The sequence below is a fragment of the Anabrus simplex genome, chromosome 1, assembly GCF_040414725.1.
Source record: "Anabrus simplex isolate iqAnaSimp1 chromosome 1, ASM4041472v1, whole genome shotgun sequence".
Classification (NCBI taxonomy): domain Eukaryota; kingdom Metazoa; phylum Arthropoda; class Insecta; order Orthoptera; family Tettigoniidae; genus Anabrus; species Anabrus simplex.
In genome coordinates, this window is record NC_090265.1 from 1,096,526,812 (window position 1) to 1,096,544,643 (window position 17,832).

The 17,832-nt window shown below is 37.3% G+C and overlaps 1 protein-coding gene across 5 annotated transcripts in view; it reads left to right on the forward strand.

Annotated features, from left to right (window-relative positions):
- LOC136858042 (protein TRC8 homolog) overlaps positions 1-13,337 on the forward strand; it is a 79,392-nt gene extending 66,055 nt beyond the window's left edge. For all 5 annotated transcript variants that reach the window (XM_067137272.2, XM_067137274.2, XM_067137273.2 and 2 more), the window contains one exon: positions 12,708-13,337. In XM_067137272.2, coding sequence (XP_066993373.2) covers positions 12,708-12,987 — 280 coding nt within the window. In that variant the 3' untranslated portion in view covers positions 12,988-13,337. The remainder of the gene's footprint in view (positions 1-12,707) is intronic.
- The last annotated feature ends 4,495 nt before the right edge of the window (positions 13,338-17,832 follow it).

Below are 17,832 nucleotides of genomic sequence, written 5' to 3' on the forward strand. Positions count from 1 at the left end.
TGCAGCCACATCGCATGGTCTTCAACAGTCCTTTTCATCGTGATATATGAAGCAAAACCCAGCTGAGTGATTATGTTTCTAAGGTATGAGAGATGCGGTCTTCCTCTCAACTTCTTTCCTAGGACCTTGGCTTCGAAGACATTCTGGTAAAAGGTGTCATGTCGTAGGACGTGTCCAAGAAATTTAGCTTTCCTCTGTTCTACTGAATAATTTAAGGTTCATTTCTCATTAACGTCATTCACGATTTGGATATTAATCTTCTTTTCTGTCTGACTCGTCCCTGTCAGTCTCCTCCAGAACCACATTTCCACAGCTTCTAGTCTTGATTGTGCTTGTTTTCCCAAAATCCAGGTCTCATTACTGTAAGTTAGCCCACTCCAAACAAAGGTTCTAACAAATTCCTTCCAGGTTTCAATTCCTATGTGCTTATTTAACAACAGATTTTTTCCTGCTTTGAAACACTTGTTTTGCCATAACAATTCTTCTTTTGACTTCTGTCAGGCACTGATTATCACTGGTAATAATACTACCCAGTTAAAAAAATTATTTAACCTGATCTACAAAGGACATTAGGAAAGTTTTGCAATACGCAAAAACGGTTAGCTGGACACCCCTCTTATGGTGAGGGATGAAAAGAGGGGTGAAAACCGGTCTAGAAGACAGCAAGGCACGACCTTCAAACGAGTTGTTACCAAGCAGTGGGACTGAAAGCAAGTTAAGATGTCATTGTGGTCTAAAGGTGAATATCGCGCAATTATCCACTACAATTTTGCTCGTGAATTAACTGTTAATGAGTGCCTGTAGGAAATTACTCCTGCACTAGGGAAAGACTGTCCACATCGCACAACAATTTTCTACTGGTACAAAGAGTTCCAGAGGGGAAATTTTGAAGCTGAAGACGATCCTCGTTCTGGGCGACTGCCTGAATCAGTGACTGAGGAAAACATTGAAGCTGTGAGGAAAATGTTGCAGCAAGAGAGGTGGTTGACATATCAGCAGGTAGAGGAGACCCTCCACATCCCTGCACCAGGTATTCATTCTTTCTACACGACCATCTTCATGTTAGAAAGGTTTGTTCCCTTCGGGTGCCCCATTCACTTTCAGAGGAACAAAGGGCACGTCGAGTGAAATGGTGCCGAGAAATGCTAAAACAGTTTGAAAATGGGACGTCGTGTAACGTCAATAGCATCGTTACAGGTGACAAAACTTGGCTTTATTATTACGATGTCCCAACAAAATCCCAGAACAAGGTGTGGCTGTTTGAAGATGAGGGTACTCCTGTGACTGTGCAAAAGTCAAGGTCAGTGAAGAAAAGGATGATCGCAGTATTCTTCACTAAATGGGGCATCCTGACCCGGGTTGTGCTAGAAACACAAAGGACAGTTACTGCGAAGTGGCACAGTGAGACTTGTCAGCCTCAGGTCATCGAGGCTCTCAAGCAGCTCCGTCCAAGGTCACGGCTCAACACTTGGCTCCAGCACATCGTGCTAATGTAACAATGGATTTTCTTGCCAGATCAGGGTTGAATGAGCTTGATCACCCTCCATACAGTCCTGATCTTGTCCCATGCGACTTCGCACTCTTGCCAGAAGTGAAGATGAAGCTGAAAGGGCGGCGTTTTGCATCCAACGAGGAGCTTCTGGCAGCATGGGATCAAGAGTGTGAAAATGTAACCGAAGAAAAGTGGCAGAGTTGGTTCAGTGACTGGTTTCGATGTACAGAGAAGTGTATTGAGTGTGGTGGAAATTATTTTGAAAAAGTCTAAAGCTTTCAGTCACATTGCAAAACTTTCCTAGTGCACTTTGTATGGGAATGTTTAAAAAAAACATAACATCCCAGAAGCACTAATTAAAAAAAGTTCAGCTATTGTATGATGGTTGTGAAAGTAGTGTGCAGTGGTTTAAAACAAGAAGAAGTGTCCAACAAGGGAGTTCTCTTTTCCCAATGCTCTTCATTTTGCTCATGGATACTATTATAAAGGAACTCAAAGGAATAGGTAAGGAAGAAATCAATGCATTTGTTTTTGCTGATGATGTCACCATTTGGGGAGAAACTGAGAGAGATGTTCAGAGGAGACTGGATCTTTGGAACACCAAGTTTAAAGAATATAAGTGAACTGTGAGCAAGAGTAAAACAGTGGTAATGAAAGTTAGCAGGACAAATACACCTTGAAACCTCACCCTCGAGGAAGAGAAGATTGAATGTGTGAATACCTTTAAATATCTGGGGAGTACGATACTAAATGATGGATGTGCCAAGAATGAAGTGTGGAACAGGGTGCAAAAAGGATCCAACTTCTTCCATCAAGTACAGAACATCATATAGGACAAGGAAGTTCCTCAGAGGGCTAAACAGACCCTATTTAAGACTTATCTCTTGCCCATTATGACGTATAGTCTAGAGAGGTGCATCATACGTAAAAGAGAAGTATGTCAACTGCAAGCTGTTGAAATTAAGTTCCTTAGATCAGCTGAACAGAAAACAAGGAAGGACAGAATTAGGAATGGTAAGATATGAAGAGACCTGCAGGTCAACCTGACCATGGAAGAAAAGCTGAGTGTTGCAAGGCTTACATGGCTAGGACATGTTAAGTGGATGCAGGTGACTCGAACACCAAGGAAGTATTTGAAAAATCATTCCAGGATGAAGACCAATTGGACACCCTAGATAAAGGTGGTTAGATCAGATAAAAGAAGACCTAGAGAAGAGAGGAGAAACATGGGATGCCCCAGAGATAAAAGCATACCAGGACCATAATAAATGGAGGCACATAGTTCATAAACATCCTGCCCAGCTCGTTAGAAGGAATTCATGATGATGATGATCTGAAATACTTATTTACTTACTGTTTGGATGAATGAGTAATCCCAAATGAATGGAGAGTTGCCACAGAGTACAGAGGAGAAAGGGTGATAAACATAAAGCGAATAATTACAGACCAGCCAGCTTGACAATTATTGTTTGTAAGCTATGGAAAAACATTCTTTCTGATTATATTAGACATGTTCACATAATTACAAACTGGTTTGATAGAAGGCAGTTTTGGTTTAGGAAAGGTTATACCAGTGAGGCTCAACTTGCAGGATTCAGGAAGTCAAACGGACTGTGTTGCTATTGACCTATGCAAAGCTTTTGATAGGTTAGGTCACAGAAGACTACTGACAAAAATAAGGGCTATTGGACTAGACAAAAAAGTGCTTCAATGGTTGGCTAATTTCTATAAAACACAACTCAGAGAATTAGAGTACCGGTAGGTGACGCATTATATGATCCTATAATGATTAAGAAGAGGGTTCCTCGAGGCACTTATTATTGGATATTTATGTTTTCTTACAATACATGAAGAAAGGGAATGTTGTGTACCGCAATCATATAGGATAGCAGAGAGCAATATTTGCAAAGCATATGTGAAAACCATTTTCATTTTTTGGACATACTGCAAGTACTGCGAGGGCACAGGCATGATATCGTATAATATAATACTTTCATGTAAGATGATGGAATAGGTAAGAACAAGCACCACAGTACAGTGTCTTGTTTCCATACACTGAGAGTCACTCTAGTCGCAAGGTCAAACTACCTGTTGTGACATACAAAACAGACCTGGAGTAAGTTCAGAGTAGTAGAGTGAATCACAACAAAAGTGTTTACATACACCCACCCGCCAAGTATGCAACATCAACAGAAAACATTGACTTTTATGCTTCTGAACAAGAAAAGGATGTTGACAGTTGTACAATATTGTAGCAAATACATCTCGTATATACTCCTCATATTTTAGGTATACCTTTCCCTTACATCCTGTAAAAAAATAAATAAATGGATAAGCCTTTTTGTGGATGATATTTTACTGTGTAGAGAAATAAGCTACAGGATTGTGAGTGACTGCAAAAAAATCCTTGAAAAAGCTATGGTCGTAAATGGGGTGAAAAGTCCCCTCAATTTTAATTACTGCCTTGATGGAGTGAAAATACCTTATGGGGATCACTGTGATTACTTGTGTTAATACAGTGCTCTCATTTTATGAGGAAACTTCTGCATCATTCAGCTGCTGGCTGACTTCTGCTCCTCAACCCCAGCATGGTAGTAGTTAGTTGCAGTGTATAATTGTGTATATTGCTTGTGCATTAAGTAATCAGTTGGAAAATTAAGTATCCGGTTGAACAGTGAATTTGTTTGGTGGTATGTTACTTGAAAACAGATAACTTAGAAGATGCATTCAGAGATTTGCTTTGAAATACTATACTGACACTAGCATTCCTACAAAATCTTGCATTTTGAAGTTGATGTAAAAGTGGTAAACAACAGGTTCAGTTTGTCATGTACAGGGTAAGTGGAAAATACATGTTTTAACTGAAGATAAACTTGGGGATATTTGGGTGTGGTTAGATGAAAGTCCCAGAAAATCACTTCATTGTCTAGCGCGGGAAGCAAAGAAATCCATGGGCTCAGCTCACAAAGCGAGCAGACTGCAGAAATTTCTACCATGAAAATAAGGCTTGTGCATGAACTTTGCCAGACAGATTTCCTTGCAAGAACAAGGATCTGTAATTGGTTTTGTTAAAGTGTTTATAATGGAAAGTTGGACCACAGCTAACGTTTATATCTGACGAGGCATGGTTCCATCTTTCTGGACATGTAAATTCTCAAGTGTGCGATTGTGTAGAACTGAGAACCTGTATATTGTACAGGAAGTGGTATTGCATCCCATTAAAATAGGGGAATGGTGTGCAGTAGATAACTGAGTCTATATTTTTCTATGAATATGTGAATTCAGATGTGAGAACAAGAGTGTCCATTTTTTTAAAGAACTGACAAAAAAAGAAAAGAATTATGGATGTTTTCAACAGGATGGTACCAGAGCCCATAGTGGTCTTAATTCTATAGACATTTTACATCCAGGGATTTTTTTTTTTTTTTTTTTTTGCTTTAAGTCGGACCGACACATATCCAGTTTTTAGTAACCAGATAATTAGTACAGGTTTATGGTCCCCTAGATCAGCTGACCTAACTTACTGTAATTATTGTCTTTGGGGAAACATAAAGGTCAAAGTTTACTGAAATAATCCCCATACTACAGAAGAACTGAAAGCCAAAATAACATGTGCAATACAGTCTGTTACCAAAGTGGACCTTTTTTTTTATTTTTATTTTTACAATTTGCTTTATGTCACACCGACACCGATAGGCCTTATGGCAATGATGGGACACGAAAGTCTAGGAGTGGGAAGGAAGCATCCGTGGCCTTAATTAAGGTACAGCCTTAAAGTACAGCCACACCTGGTGTGAAAATGTGAAACCACGGGAACCATCTTCAGGGCTGCTAACAGTGGGGTTCGAACCCACTATCTCTTGAATACTAGATACCGGCCGAACTTAAGCGACTGCAGCTATTGAGCTTGGTAAAGTGGAATTACAACTTACTACACAACAAGGTAATTTTCAACAGTATCTGAAATGAATGGTGTAATAAACCTGTATACATATACAGCATTTTTAATAATAATATTTAAATTTGTGGGTTATAGTTGCTAAATATCTTGATTTGCCAGTGGTAAGGAACACGCTCCCTGCCGCATACATGACACGCAGAAAGTGTGAGCTGGGGTTCCGTTGTAATCTAGTTTCATTGTTTTATACACCTGGCTTCCCACTAACTGCTCTCACACTGTGGTTGGGAAAATCAGCCAGTGGCTGAGTGATGTGGAAGTTTTCTCATAAAATGAGAGCACTGTATAAGGAAAGATCTTCACTAAGGTAATAACATTAATAACGTTCTAAATAAAGATTACAGATTTCTACATATGGTAATGAGTGAATTTAGGGGATATAGTAAGGATTTAAAGCAGACGGCATCTAAGTCACTGGCAAGAGCCCAATTATAGTATAATTCCAGTGTATGGGACCTACACCAGGATTGCTTTGTTCAAGAACTGGAACAGATCCAAAGAAAAGCAGCATGATTTGCTCTGGGTGATCTGCAACAAAAGAGTAGTGTTAGGAACAATGTGTTGCTAATTGATGCAATGTGCAATCAAGTATATCAGGTTTTTTTAAAATTTTGGTAACTACAGTAAAGATTTTCTTTATTTAAACATAAACAGATAATCCATCAGTAACTAGCTGAGTATCTTAACAAATATTCCTTGTTTGACCCATTACAGTCAGGCTTTAATAGGGACACAGCACGACCACTGCTCTATTGCAGGTTACAGATGACATTAGATACGCAATGAGTGAACAGAAGGTCACATTACTTACTCTTCTTGACTTTACTAGTGCATTTGACACTGTAAACATAGACACACTGCTGGCCAAATTAAAATCTCTTAATCTAAATCAGACTGCTTTACAACTCTTTAGCTCTTACCTCACAAACCGCAGATGAGTCATTATAAATAACAAGACTTCTCAATGGGCAATGAAACACACAGGAGTACCCCAAGGTTCTGTACTTGGACCATTGCTTTTTATTTTGTACATAAACGACACAGCATCTCAATTGAAATATTGCAATTATCATATATATGCGGATGACCTCCAAATATATTATCACACAAAACTGCGAGATATTCGTATAGCAACTGATAGAATGAATGTTGATTTACAAAATATATCATCATAAGCTTGTGAAAACTCTATATTAATAAATTCCTCCAAGATAAAAGCTATTATAGTTGGACAATCAAAATTAATAAACATGACAAAGACCTCAGACATCTCTTCACTCACTCTATCTGGTACCAAAATTCCGTATGAAAGTTTGGTAAATAATAATCTAGATGTTGTTATAAATGAAAACCTAAATTAGAATGAACATGCCACACGTATCTATAACAGAGTGTATGCCTCACTCCATCCTGTGAAATATCACCATAACATTTTACCATTAAATATGAAAGTCAGGCTTATAAAAACAGTAATAACAGTTAAAAGCTCAACTTACATGTTTCAGTGGCTACAGGTGGTCCTAGTTGTCCACTTCCAAGCACCGATATATAACTAAACTGAAGACAATAACTTCAGGGGTGTCTAAAATGAGTAAAAATGTATCTAAATTTTACGGTAAAATATTAGTCAAGATAAAACACTGAGAATGCGTTAAAAATTCCTATACGTCTTGGTTTGATATCAAAATGAAAAAGAGTCCAGACCAGTTAATCAAGGGTTGTAGAAAACTAGTAATTCCAAAACTGTGGGTAGCCTACATTTGTTTCAAATTGCATGTCTTCTTTGGAAGTGTTCATTCGTGTGAAACAAGTTCATCTCCTTCAGTACCTTACTAGGGTATGGTAGTTTCCGAAGCAGGGGTGTACACAGAGTCCAACGTCGCATTTTTCACACATATATCTACTTTCTTTCCTCTTTTTCTCATCAAGCGTGGTGTTTGAACACACATGGCAGTACCTGGCAGGAAATTTCTTCTTTGGGGTGGGTGGTACAGGGGAAGGAAAATGTCTCTCTGTCAGTCTAAGCGGTTTGTCCCCGGCTGGTTGGACAACTTCTGTACTTTCATTATAATCGGCGTCATCACTATCATCATTATTCTCGAAATCACTAAAATCGGAATATTCATCTTCCGATTCTAATGTGGATAGCACTCTTACAACCTCGGATTCGGTAAGATCGCGCACTTTACTGGCGGTCGACATACTGTAGCTTACTCATCCCTGACGCGGGCCTCACTGCTAGCTTGCACGCCGGGCATACCGCAGAGCAGCTCGTAAAGCAGAGTGTCGTATTTATCTCAATAACTCACGAATGAATCAACAGATTGTCATTTTGTAAGCTCCTATCTACTGCAGAGAGATGCGTGTATCCGCTCACAGAGTTTGAATGACTTCTTATGTCAACATTGGGAGTATTGTGTTGATAAAGTCAGAAGAATGTCACGCTCACAATATTACGGGCGCAGCAGAGCAGCGGTCATTCTCCGCACTCGCAATATTGCGAGCGTATCAATGTAAGGGTTAATATAAGGTGTACTCTTGAAGATTGTTTTTAGGCTGAAGATGTCCTAAATTGAGGGCGAAACATGTCCCATTTAACTGATAGTATGTTTATGTAACCACTATAAGTGGAAATTAATGTACTGAACAGGTGGATTAAAGATCGCCTGTATTGTTTTTGAATTGAGTGGTATGTTCCGAGCTGTCAGCAGAGAAATGGCGTGGAATGACATTAGTAGACGAATAAGTTTGAGTGGCGTCTTTGAAAGTAGGATAGATTACAATATGAAGATAAAGTTGGAATACAAAAGGACAAATTGGGACAAATATTCATTTATAGGAAGGGGAGTTAAGGATTGGGATAACTTACCAAGGGAGATGTTCAATAAATTTCCAATGTCACTGAAATCATTTAAGAAAAGGGTAGGAAAACAGCAGATAGGGAATCTGCCACCTGGGCGACTGCCCTAAATACAGATCAGTATTGATTGATTGATTGATTGATTGATTGATTGATTGATTGATTGAAGTCACTACACATATCCCATCGGTGCTCATGATATTTGATTTTATCTAAAACAGTTTGCATTGTGATATAATTTTCTTTTAGTGAAACGGAATGTGTCACAGGAATCAAAGCTAGAATGTTTCCGTTATGAAGTAGTATAGCCTTTAAGCAAACCACGGCCACTCTAACAACAGCCGATTCGTTGTTATCACAAAGCAGCACTGTGCCGCAATGACACATTTTCAGACAGTAAATGGCAAATAACACGAAAACTAGATGTGATACAATAGAACCAATGACATTTCTGAAATCAGGAGACCTTATTTAGTTAAAATCATGTATCAGATGCTTTGTCACAAAAATCATGCTGGGTAGTGATATTAGTGTGTGAAAGAGTCTCGATGATGAGCATACTCAAGATGCTAAGAATTTAGAGCCTAGTTTATTCTCATAATTTCATCCCAGTTTTTAATGTCAATTTTATATATTTGTTCATTTGTTTTATGTCAATTGTGTGTATGTATATTTGTTTAGTTATTAGATGTTTTATATTAAGGCTGAAGATGGCCAGCCCAGGCCAAAACTAGTCCCCAGTTAATGTAAATCAAAATATTGCATATTGCATATTATAGTATTGATAAGTGGACCATTACAACATTAATTTAATAATTATTATTGTGATCAGATAGTAGTCTGTATCAATGAAAAATCCCTGGAAAACTCGTACATTCCTAGTAGACTTCCTGAATTCGAAGTCGATTAATGTATAGTCTATTATGGATCTGGTACCCCTAGCCTCCCATGTGTAGCGGTGAATAGCATTATGTTTGAAGAAACGCTTGAAATGTTTGAAGAATGCTTCCCATTCCCATTAGCTTCCATATCTTCCCCACATTTACCAATCACCCTTTCGTATCCTTCAGTTCTATTTCCAACTCTCGCATTGAAATCACCCATTAGCACTATCCTATCTTTGCTGTTGACCCTGACTACAATGTCACTCAATGCTTCATAAAACTTGTCAACTTCATCCTCATCTGCACCCTCACATGGTGAATACACTGAGACAATTCTCGTCCTAATTCTTCCAGCTGACAAATCTACCCACATCATTCGCTTGTTTACATGCCTAACAGAAACTATGTTGTGTGCAAAGGTATTCCAGATAAACAGCCCAACCCCATACTCTGCCCTTCCCTTTCTAACACCCGTCAAGTACACTTTATAATCTCCTATCTCTTCCTCGTTAACTCCCCTTACCCAAATATCACTTACTCGTAGCACATCCAGATGCATCCTCTTTGCTGACTCAGCCAGTTCTACTTTCTTTCTTCCATAAGCCCCATTAATATTGATAGCTCCCCATCAAATTCCATTTCATTCATCAAGTTGTTTCCAAGGAGTCCCTCATCTGTCAAATGGGAGTGGGACTCCATTACTCCCATAGGTCCAAGGCTTGCTTAAAATGTTCTGAGTTCAGTAAATTCGTGAATCAGGATGTTACCCTACTTGTACATAGTCCAAGTGAGGATCTCTCCTCTAACGGGTTAGGGACAACTGGTGGATTGTATCGTCCTAGCTGTCTAAGCACAAAGAAGGCCATGACTCAGAATATGTCCAAGATGCCCACTCCCATTCCATAGCAACTGGTATCCCAACTCTCAGGACCACTTACTAGGCCAATCAGCCATTGCCCATGGTTCACGACCTAGAACGTGACTACAGTAACCCACACCATTCATCATATTATCGAAAATGTTGATAGGAGAAAATTTTCTGAAATCCCTCCCTCTGCTCCTCGACTATCCATCAGTGATAGCAACCCAGATGAATTCGCCCACCAGTAACCAACCACTTGATCAACACACGTTATAGCTTACAACATTGCCGCTGATCCTTTTAAATTAACTTACCCACGTGTGTTGTTGTAAGAGCTCAAACATTCTTTATTCCGAAGGTAGCTGAAGATATATGAGATCGTAGTGGAGAAAAGACACTAAACAGCTCCTGCCAACCTATTCCCCTCCCTGACTGTGATCAGCCCAGCTGCATTGATCCTTTTCATTTTAAATGCCTGCAATTTAAAGTAAGCATCTGTTTCATTGCGATGATCAACAGATCTTAAGGTGGTGTTGGTGATTATTGTTTTAAGAGGAAGTACAACTAGGCAACCATCCTCTACTAACACTAACACGAGTGAAAAAAAATTGAAGGGATATGACACTTCGAATGTGTTATCCACTGGCACAATTTCAGTAGCTGTAGCTTTATCCTTTTGAACCCATCAATGATGGGTATATGGAGCTAGTCTATATATATAAAATAAGAGTTTTGTCTGTACATTGCTCAGAATCTGAAAATAATGGTATTTCTGTATCGGTCATGTCCATAGTAACAAGAAAATGCACTTTTTACTTTTCCGTAATTTCTGTCTGTCTGTCTGTCTGTCTGTCTGTATGTATGTACACGCATCACGAGAAAACGGATGAAGAGAATTTAATGAAAATCGGTATGTGAAGTCGGGGGATGAGCCTCTACAATCTAGGCTGTAAATCATTTTACTCACGCTGAGTGAAATGGTAGTTTAGGGGAAGGCCTAAAATTGAATTGTCAACTATTTATGTTATTAGTGGTCGTATTTTAAAGAAAATGGGTATGCAAATTTGAGGAATAAGTTGCTACAATCTAGGCTATCAATAATTATATTCACGCTGAGAAAAATGGTAGTTTAGGGGAAGGCCTAAAATTTAATTCTCAAATATTATTGTTATTAGTAGTCCTATCTTGATGAAAATCGGTATGCAAAGTCCGGAAATAAGTCGCTATAGTCTAGGCTGTAAATCATTTTATTCACGCTGAGTGAAATGGTAGTTTAGGGGAAGGCCTAAAATGTAGTTCTCCAATATTTCTTATTAGAGGTGTAATCGATGAATGCTACATAACTAAGGTTACCGTATATAGTATTAAATTTCCTATTATTCATGTCTTATACATTGTTACCGTACTGGCTATGATCACACAGATATTCATGAATTTGGATTTTTGTTACTAAATCCATATCAGCGCCGAGTTATGAGAAAATGGGTAAACAGTATTTAATGAAAATCGGTATGTAAAGTCGGAGAATAAGAAACTACAGTTTACGGCATAAAATATTTTACAAATCACAGATTCGAAAGAAAACTAAATGTGAAGGCCTACAATATAGAAAGCTCATAACATTGATCAACAATAACATTACATTGACCATTGTTTGTCGTGACGTGCTTTGTGTCTTCTGTAGGCCCTCATCTGTGGTAGATAGGATTACTGCTGCGTACAGAGTATTTTTTATTTGATTTACGTCGCACCGACATGGATAAGTTTTATGGTGACGATGGGATAGGAAAGGGCTAGGAGTGCCTTAGGCCTTAATTAAGGTACAGGCCCAGCATTTGACTGGTGTGAAAGTGGGAAATCACGGAATACGATCTTCAGCGCTGCCGACAATGGGGTTCGAATCCACTATCTCTCGGATGCAAGCTCACAGCTGCGCACCGCTAACCACACGGTCAACTCGCCCAGTCGTACAGAGTGTAACAGCCTGCCTGAATATTGATGGGAAGTAGCTGGGGAGTTAGGTAACTTTCTTCTTTAGCATGACATTCCCCTGGTTTATAAATTTTCTGATACTACAGGTACGTAATACACTGGATCATCATAGCATTCGGGCTATTCAATCCCTACTCTGAGGCACTGATTGGAATGAACAGTGTGCATATTTAGCGGAATAATGGCAGATGAGTGTTCATGGCAATCTGCGGCCTGGTCATCCCAGCTCTGGAAGTTTGGACTATTAGATTGGCACCCAATCTAACTGCAGCACTGTTCGTTAAAAGTGATAAAACGTGCGGCTTTCCATTTGATCAAGTATTTTATATGATAGCATTGCTTTTAATAGCTACATCCATACTTACGTTTTTGTAATGACTTATGGAATTTCAGTTAGGAAAACCACAAAGTGAGTCTTTCTGAGAATCCCGTAGCGAAGCACGGGTACATCAGCTAGTATACTATAAAATAATGATTAATTAAACTAACAGTAAGAACAAAAAGATATGGCAATTTAAATGACTTGTCCCATTTAAAGTATTATGCTCCAAAAGGTTGCTTTTATGAACAATTTTTAATGTTGCAACATACAGTACATAGTACATTTTAGTGTTTACCAAGTTCTTGTATTTCTAATTCATTTCTTCTGCTTTCAACAGGTATTCGAATGTAGTAGTGGTGGCACAGCAGATGTTTGATGAATATCTTCTCCCTCTGAGAGATCAACAACTTCTTATGGAGAGGTACCCATTTGCCAACAAGGAACAGTTAGCACAGTTTGGTGATGGAGTGTGTGCTGTATGCTTGGATGACATGCATCTTTTCACAGCTCGCATCACACCTTGCAGACACATTTTCCATGGCAAGTGCCTGCGCCGCTGCTTGCAGCAATACCAGCAGTGCCCACTTTGCAAGCAGCAGCTGGTGTATAATATATAGCTGAATTGCTAATTGCAGAAAGGCAACATGTCCACATATCCTGATTTTACAGGAATGACAAAAAATTGTTTTGACACTTTATTTTCAAACTCAGGTTTTTCAATTTTTTCTAGTTATTCAATGGTCAGTATGGTTTTAAAAGATATATAAATATTTTTTAAAAATAGATTTGTTTATACGTGTAGAACATTTTTTAAAACATGGACATGATCTCTTTTTGCAGTAAATGAGGTTTAAAAATGAAAAAGACTTGCTAAAATCTTGAAAAATGCTTTATGTATGCAACACTATTGTCATAATGCTGTTTTGTTGTTTTACTGTCATAATAAATGAAGCACAGTACAACTTAAGAGCTTCATTTATTCAGTTGGTTGACCCTCTTGAATGGACACAGTAGTTACAAGCCATGACGTTATTTCATTCCAAAATAAGAGCTTTTCATCCAGAATATATGAACCAAAGTTTTCTTTATATCCACAATTTTTGAGTGGTTGATGGGTAATACAGCTGAATAGGATTTGTTAGTTGGTAGTTCCAAGTCCTCAATAGTGTTTTGTAAGCAAAAAATATCACTTGTCAATCCAGCAATATGCATACTGCATTCAATCTCCCCTGACATCTCATGGTATTTTGAGATTGAAAATGTTATTTTGTTAGGTTTTACTACATTTTTCTCATAAGAGTCATTGCTTAAGCATGTTCTCTTGTAAGACTTAGGCCACCAAGCCTCATAGTCAATGAAATCTTCAAATGACTTATTCTTCACAATAAACTTTGCAGGAATTTTTGAGAAAGTGTTAATCAGATCAATTATTTCATCAGTTTCATAATGTCTCTCTACTTTTCTTAGTTTTCTCCTTATAATTCCAAAGTCACAGTCATTAGGCATAAACAAATAACCCCTAACAGGAAACATCAAATTTATTTTGTCAGATCTCTTAGTTTCACAAAGAGTCATCAAGTCTAACAAGGGTGTGGTTCTTGTTTTGACCAGCACAGTTGTGACCAAAAAGGTGCAAAGTTTTAACTTCATCTGAAATTTTGTTTTGTATGTACCACATAAGCAGGGAGCATACTTCATTTGAAGCTTTACCGCCTTCCCCTTCACGATAAATAACAATAGTCATTTTTAGGGAAGCAATGTTGTGTATTCCAAAGACGTTCACTGTGAGTTGCCTGAAATAATAAGTACAGTATCTTGTACTGGTATGCACGGTAATGCCACATTAGCCACGTAATCTACACATAATCCAACTTGTTTAGGGTCTTTTTTGCATTCCTCTGTGGTATCTTTTACTTTGTTGTAAAAATTTTTAGCCCTCCTATTGTCGACCATAAGCTCTGCTACTGCGGGGATCTTTTCGCATTGTCATTAAGAAAAGGACTTTTTATTTTCAACTTGAGCTCCTCACAGGTCACACATGCATCCTTTGCAGGATGACCAAAACCTAATGAGTAATTTTCTTTGAAATATTGCCAAAAAAAAATAATAATAATATGACAACCTCTTCTCACTACCAAGTGTAGTTAAAAGGAAATCTTTCTGTTTGCTTATAAACATCTCATACATGGTTTTTACATACAAATTAGCTGATAAGTATTCTTTATCTCTTCCAATATAGTGTTCAGTTTCTGTAGGACATTGGTCAATATGAGCTCTCAAACAAGTGATTACAGAGCCAGGAATGGCATTACCAGAAACATTTCTGCCTCTTTTATCTACTGGAGTTTTGTTTAGCTGTACTGGTAACAGGTGTGAGAGTCTGTAACACTGTTTGGAAGTACACCCGTATGATTTCATAAATCCATTTTTACACACCTTAGTAAGCACCCCCTTGTGCATAATGTATACTTCACTATGAAAGATTAAGGTTTTGCTGAAGAAGAACCTGGTCTAGGCCTTTGACGGTCAACTGGGAAATCCTCTATTAGTGACTGCAAGTAGATGTTTTGTTGAGTTTTCGTTTCCATATCATGTAGCTTGGTAAATATTTCCACCATGTCATCTTTCATGTAAATCTTCAGTTTTCCTTGCAACTGAAATGAAAGAAAAGTTTAGGCCTATTTATGTTTTAATATCTAAGTTTAAAAACACATAATATAGGTTCCTACCATAAGCCCTAGGCCTATGAATTACTGTTGATAATTAGGAAATTAGACTACTAGTTGGTTACATGGCTTTATTTATGTAGTTGTAATTAGTTTTAAGGTAACCTAGCTTTGTTCCAAAAGCATGAATGCAACATTTTATGACACATGATAATACACAATGGTCAGAAAAGCCTACAAGTGTTGCACATTGCCCTAGGCCTATTCATTTTATGCAAAAGACACGACATATAACAGTATTGTAAAAGGCTTTTTAAGGTGTACATTACTCAAATATTATAAATACTAATAAAAATAAATTGATAAAAGCCTACCTGCAAACATTATATGCGGGTTTCTTGGCTGGTATTGTTTTTCCAGCCCAGTTTACATGTTCTTTTCCTTCTTGATTACATTCCTTTCATATCTGTCTGTATTAATTATTCTTTTCTTTCTTTCTTTCTTTCTTTCTTTCTTTCTTCCTTCTCTTTAAAGAAATGTCATCTTCATCTGAACAACTCATTTTTCACATACAACAATTATAAACTAAAAAAAAGAAATTCGTAAGTCACAACCACAATGTTATTATTTTAGGTTAAGCTTGGCAGAAATATTGAGGGAAAAATGGAATCATTTATCAGCTGAGAGTAGCTGCCACTAGTGCCACTGGTGTTTAGAACTATTGTTTATATGCACAAGAGGAACAAGTCCTGGACGTGTTTCCTATCTGCAGTAAAAACAAGATTCAAACTGTTGCCATACCTATAAAAATGATGGCAGATATTCCCTTTTTGCAGTAAATGGTGTGTCTACTCATTTAGAACTAATTTGTGCTGAAAAAGTGAATTTGTGAATTTTGAAGACTAGTTGCCTTTCAGTTATCCAGTGTGGTTTTCTACTAAAAAAAAGAATAAACTCTTGTATATTTGAATACTTTATTTCAGAAACAACGTAAGTCAGTGAACAGTGAATTTTCTATAATTATATAAAATCATCTTTCAAGGATATTGTTATCATAAACATACCATTTTAATAGGGGTTCTATAATATTTAAGGTAAGTTTAATTTTTTTGTGTAATAAAAAAAGCAAAATTCTAAATCATTCCTTTACATTCATAAAAACTGTTGGTTCAACTAAGTGATTTTTAAAATGTCTTGAGAATATGTTTAAATATAGAAACCTTAAAAATCATTAAGTTATCTAAAAGGTTATACTTAAATGAAAAATATACCGGTAGTACATATAAAACCAGCATATTACTCTCTAAAAATTTATTCTTCCAATCCCCGGAAACATTGTGAAAATTACATTACTTGCATATTGGCCTCTTTTGTAATATTTCTTCATATAATGTTGTAGTACCTTCCTCTTTTTCTCAGGAGGTGCTCTTCAGGTAGAAAAATTATTTGATCAACAGTTTTTATACGAAGCATATGACACTGTTGGCTATCAATAACAACTACACTGTCATTACTTATAACATAGCTGAAGTGCATATACTAGCTGATTTTGAATTGGAACTCCTCTTCCTGATGCTCAAGAGATGTCACAGTTTTCTTGTAATATCTTTGCCACCAACACGTAAAGTCTAGTATATCAGAACAATCTGGGACCAGTACTTATAGTTTTTTTACTTCCTCCATGTATGAGCTTTTAAGCCCAGAAATAATTACTTATGTGGTATCTGCATTAAAAGCTATTTTCCATGCCCATCTAAAACTCTCAATAACAACGAGACTTACGTCTCTTCTGTTTAAAATGATGAACATACATGTACAGAAGGTAACTTCACTGTTAATTCAAAATGGCCAAAAATGTGACATGTTGTTTCTGAAATAAATGATTCATTTCTTGGATGTACTGTATGTTGGTATAAGGTCTAATATCCCTGAATTTCCAAGAGGATGAAAAAAAGGATGAAGAAAAGGGAACAATTATTTTATGTTTATTCTTCCTTCTATGTCGAAAGTTGTATAAGATGAAGTAATAACAGCTCTGTACAATAAAATCCTGTTTAACTAAATAGTGTTCATACTCTTTTCTTTTCAAATACTGTTCAGCCAAGAAACAAATGACATCAATGTTACAACTGAAGTTCTTTCCCAAGCATGAGGTGCCTTTAAAAAAAGTGCTGACTGATCATATCAAACAAGAAAAGAAGTACAGAAACATTTTATTTGCAGTTAGAAATACATGCATTTCATTTCATTTCATTTTTCTAAGCAGTCACCATTATTTTCCAAGCATTTTGGTAACATGGAGCAAGCTTTAGTATACTCTGTCTAGAAGTCTGCCACATGGGACATCAGTCTGTTATGCATTGCCGTTTTTATCACCTCAATTTCTTTACAATATTGAAATGAAAGCCTTCTTGAGGTGTAAGAAGATGGGAGCATCAGAAATTTCCCATCTGAATTTCTCAATTGTCTGGCAGCAAAGTGTATGGTCTAGTGTTGTCATAGAAAGAAAAAATCCTCATGTCAGCGTCCCACAGCAGAGGTACTGTATGACACATCTTAGTTTGAAAAGTGTTTCGAATTATACCTGTGATATGTTTGTTTTTCCCAGCTCCATGATTATTGTTTTAAGGGGATGTATAATTCAATAACCACCTCCTTCATGGTTCCACGTACAGTATACAATCAAAATCACACCTTTTCAGTTCAGAGCCCAGTTGCCATTGCAGACCAAGTTTTCATGAACTTTTTTTGCTGTTAGTGAATGTTAATGATACTGTTGCATTGACAGTTCCTTGG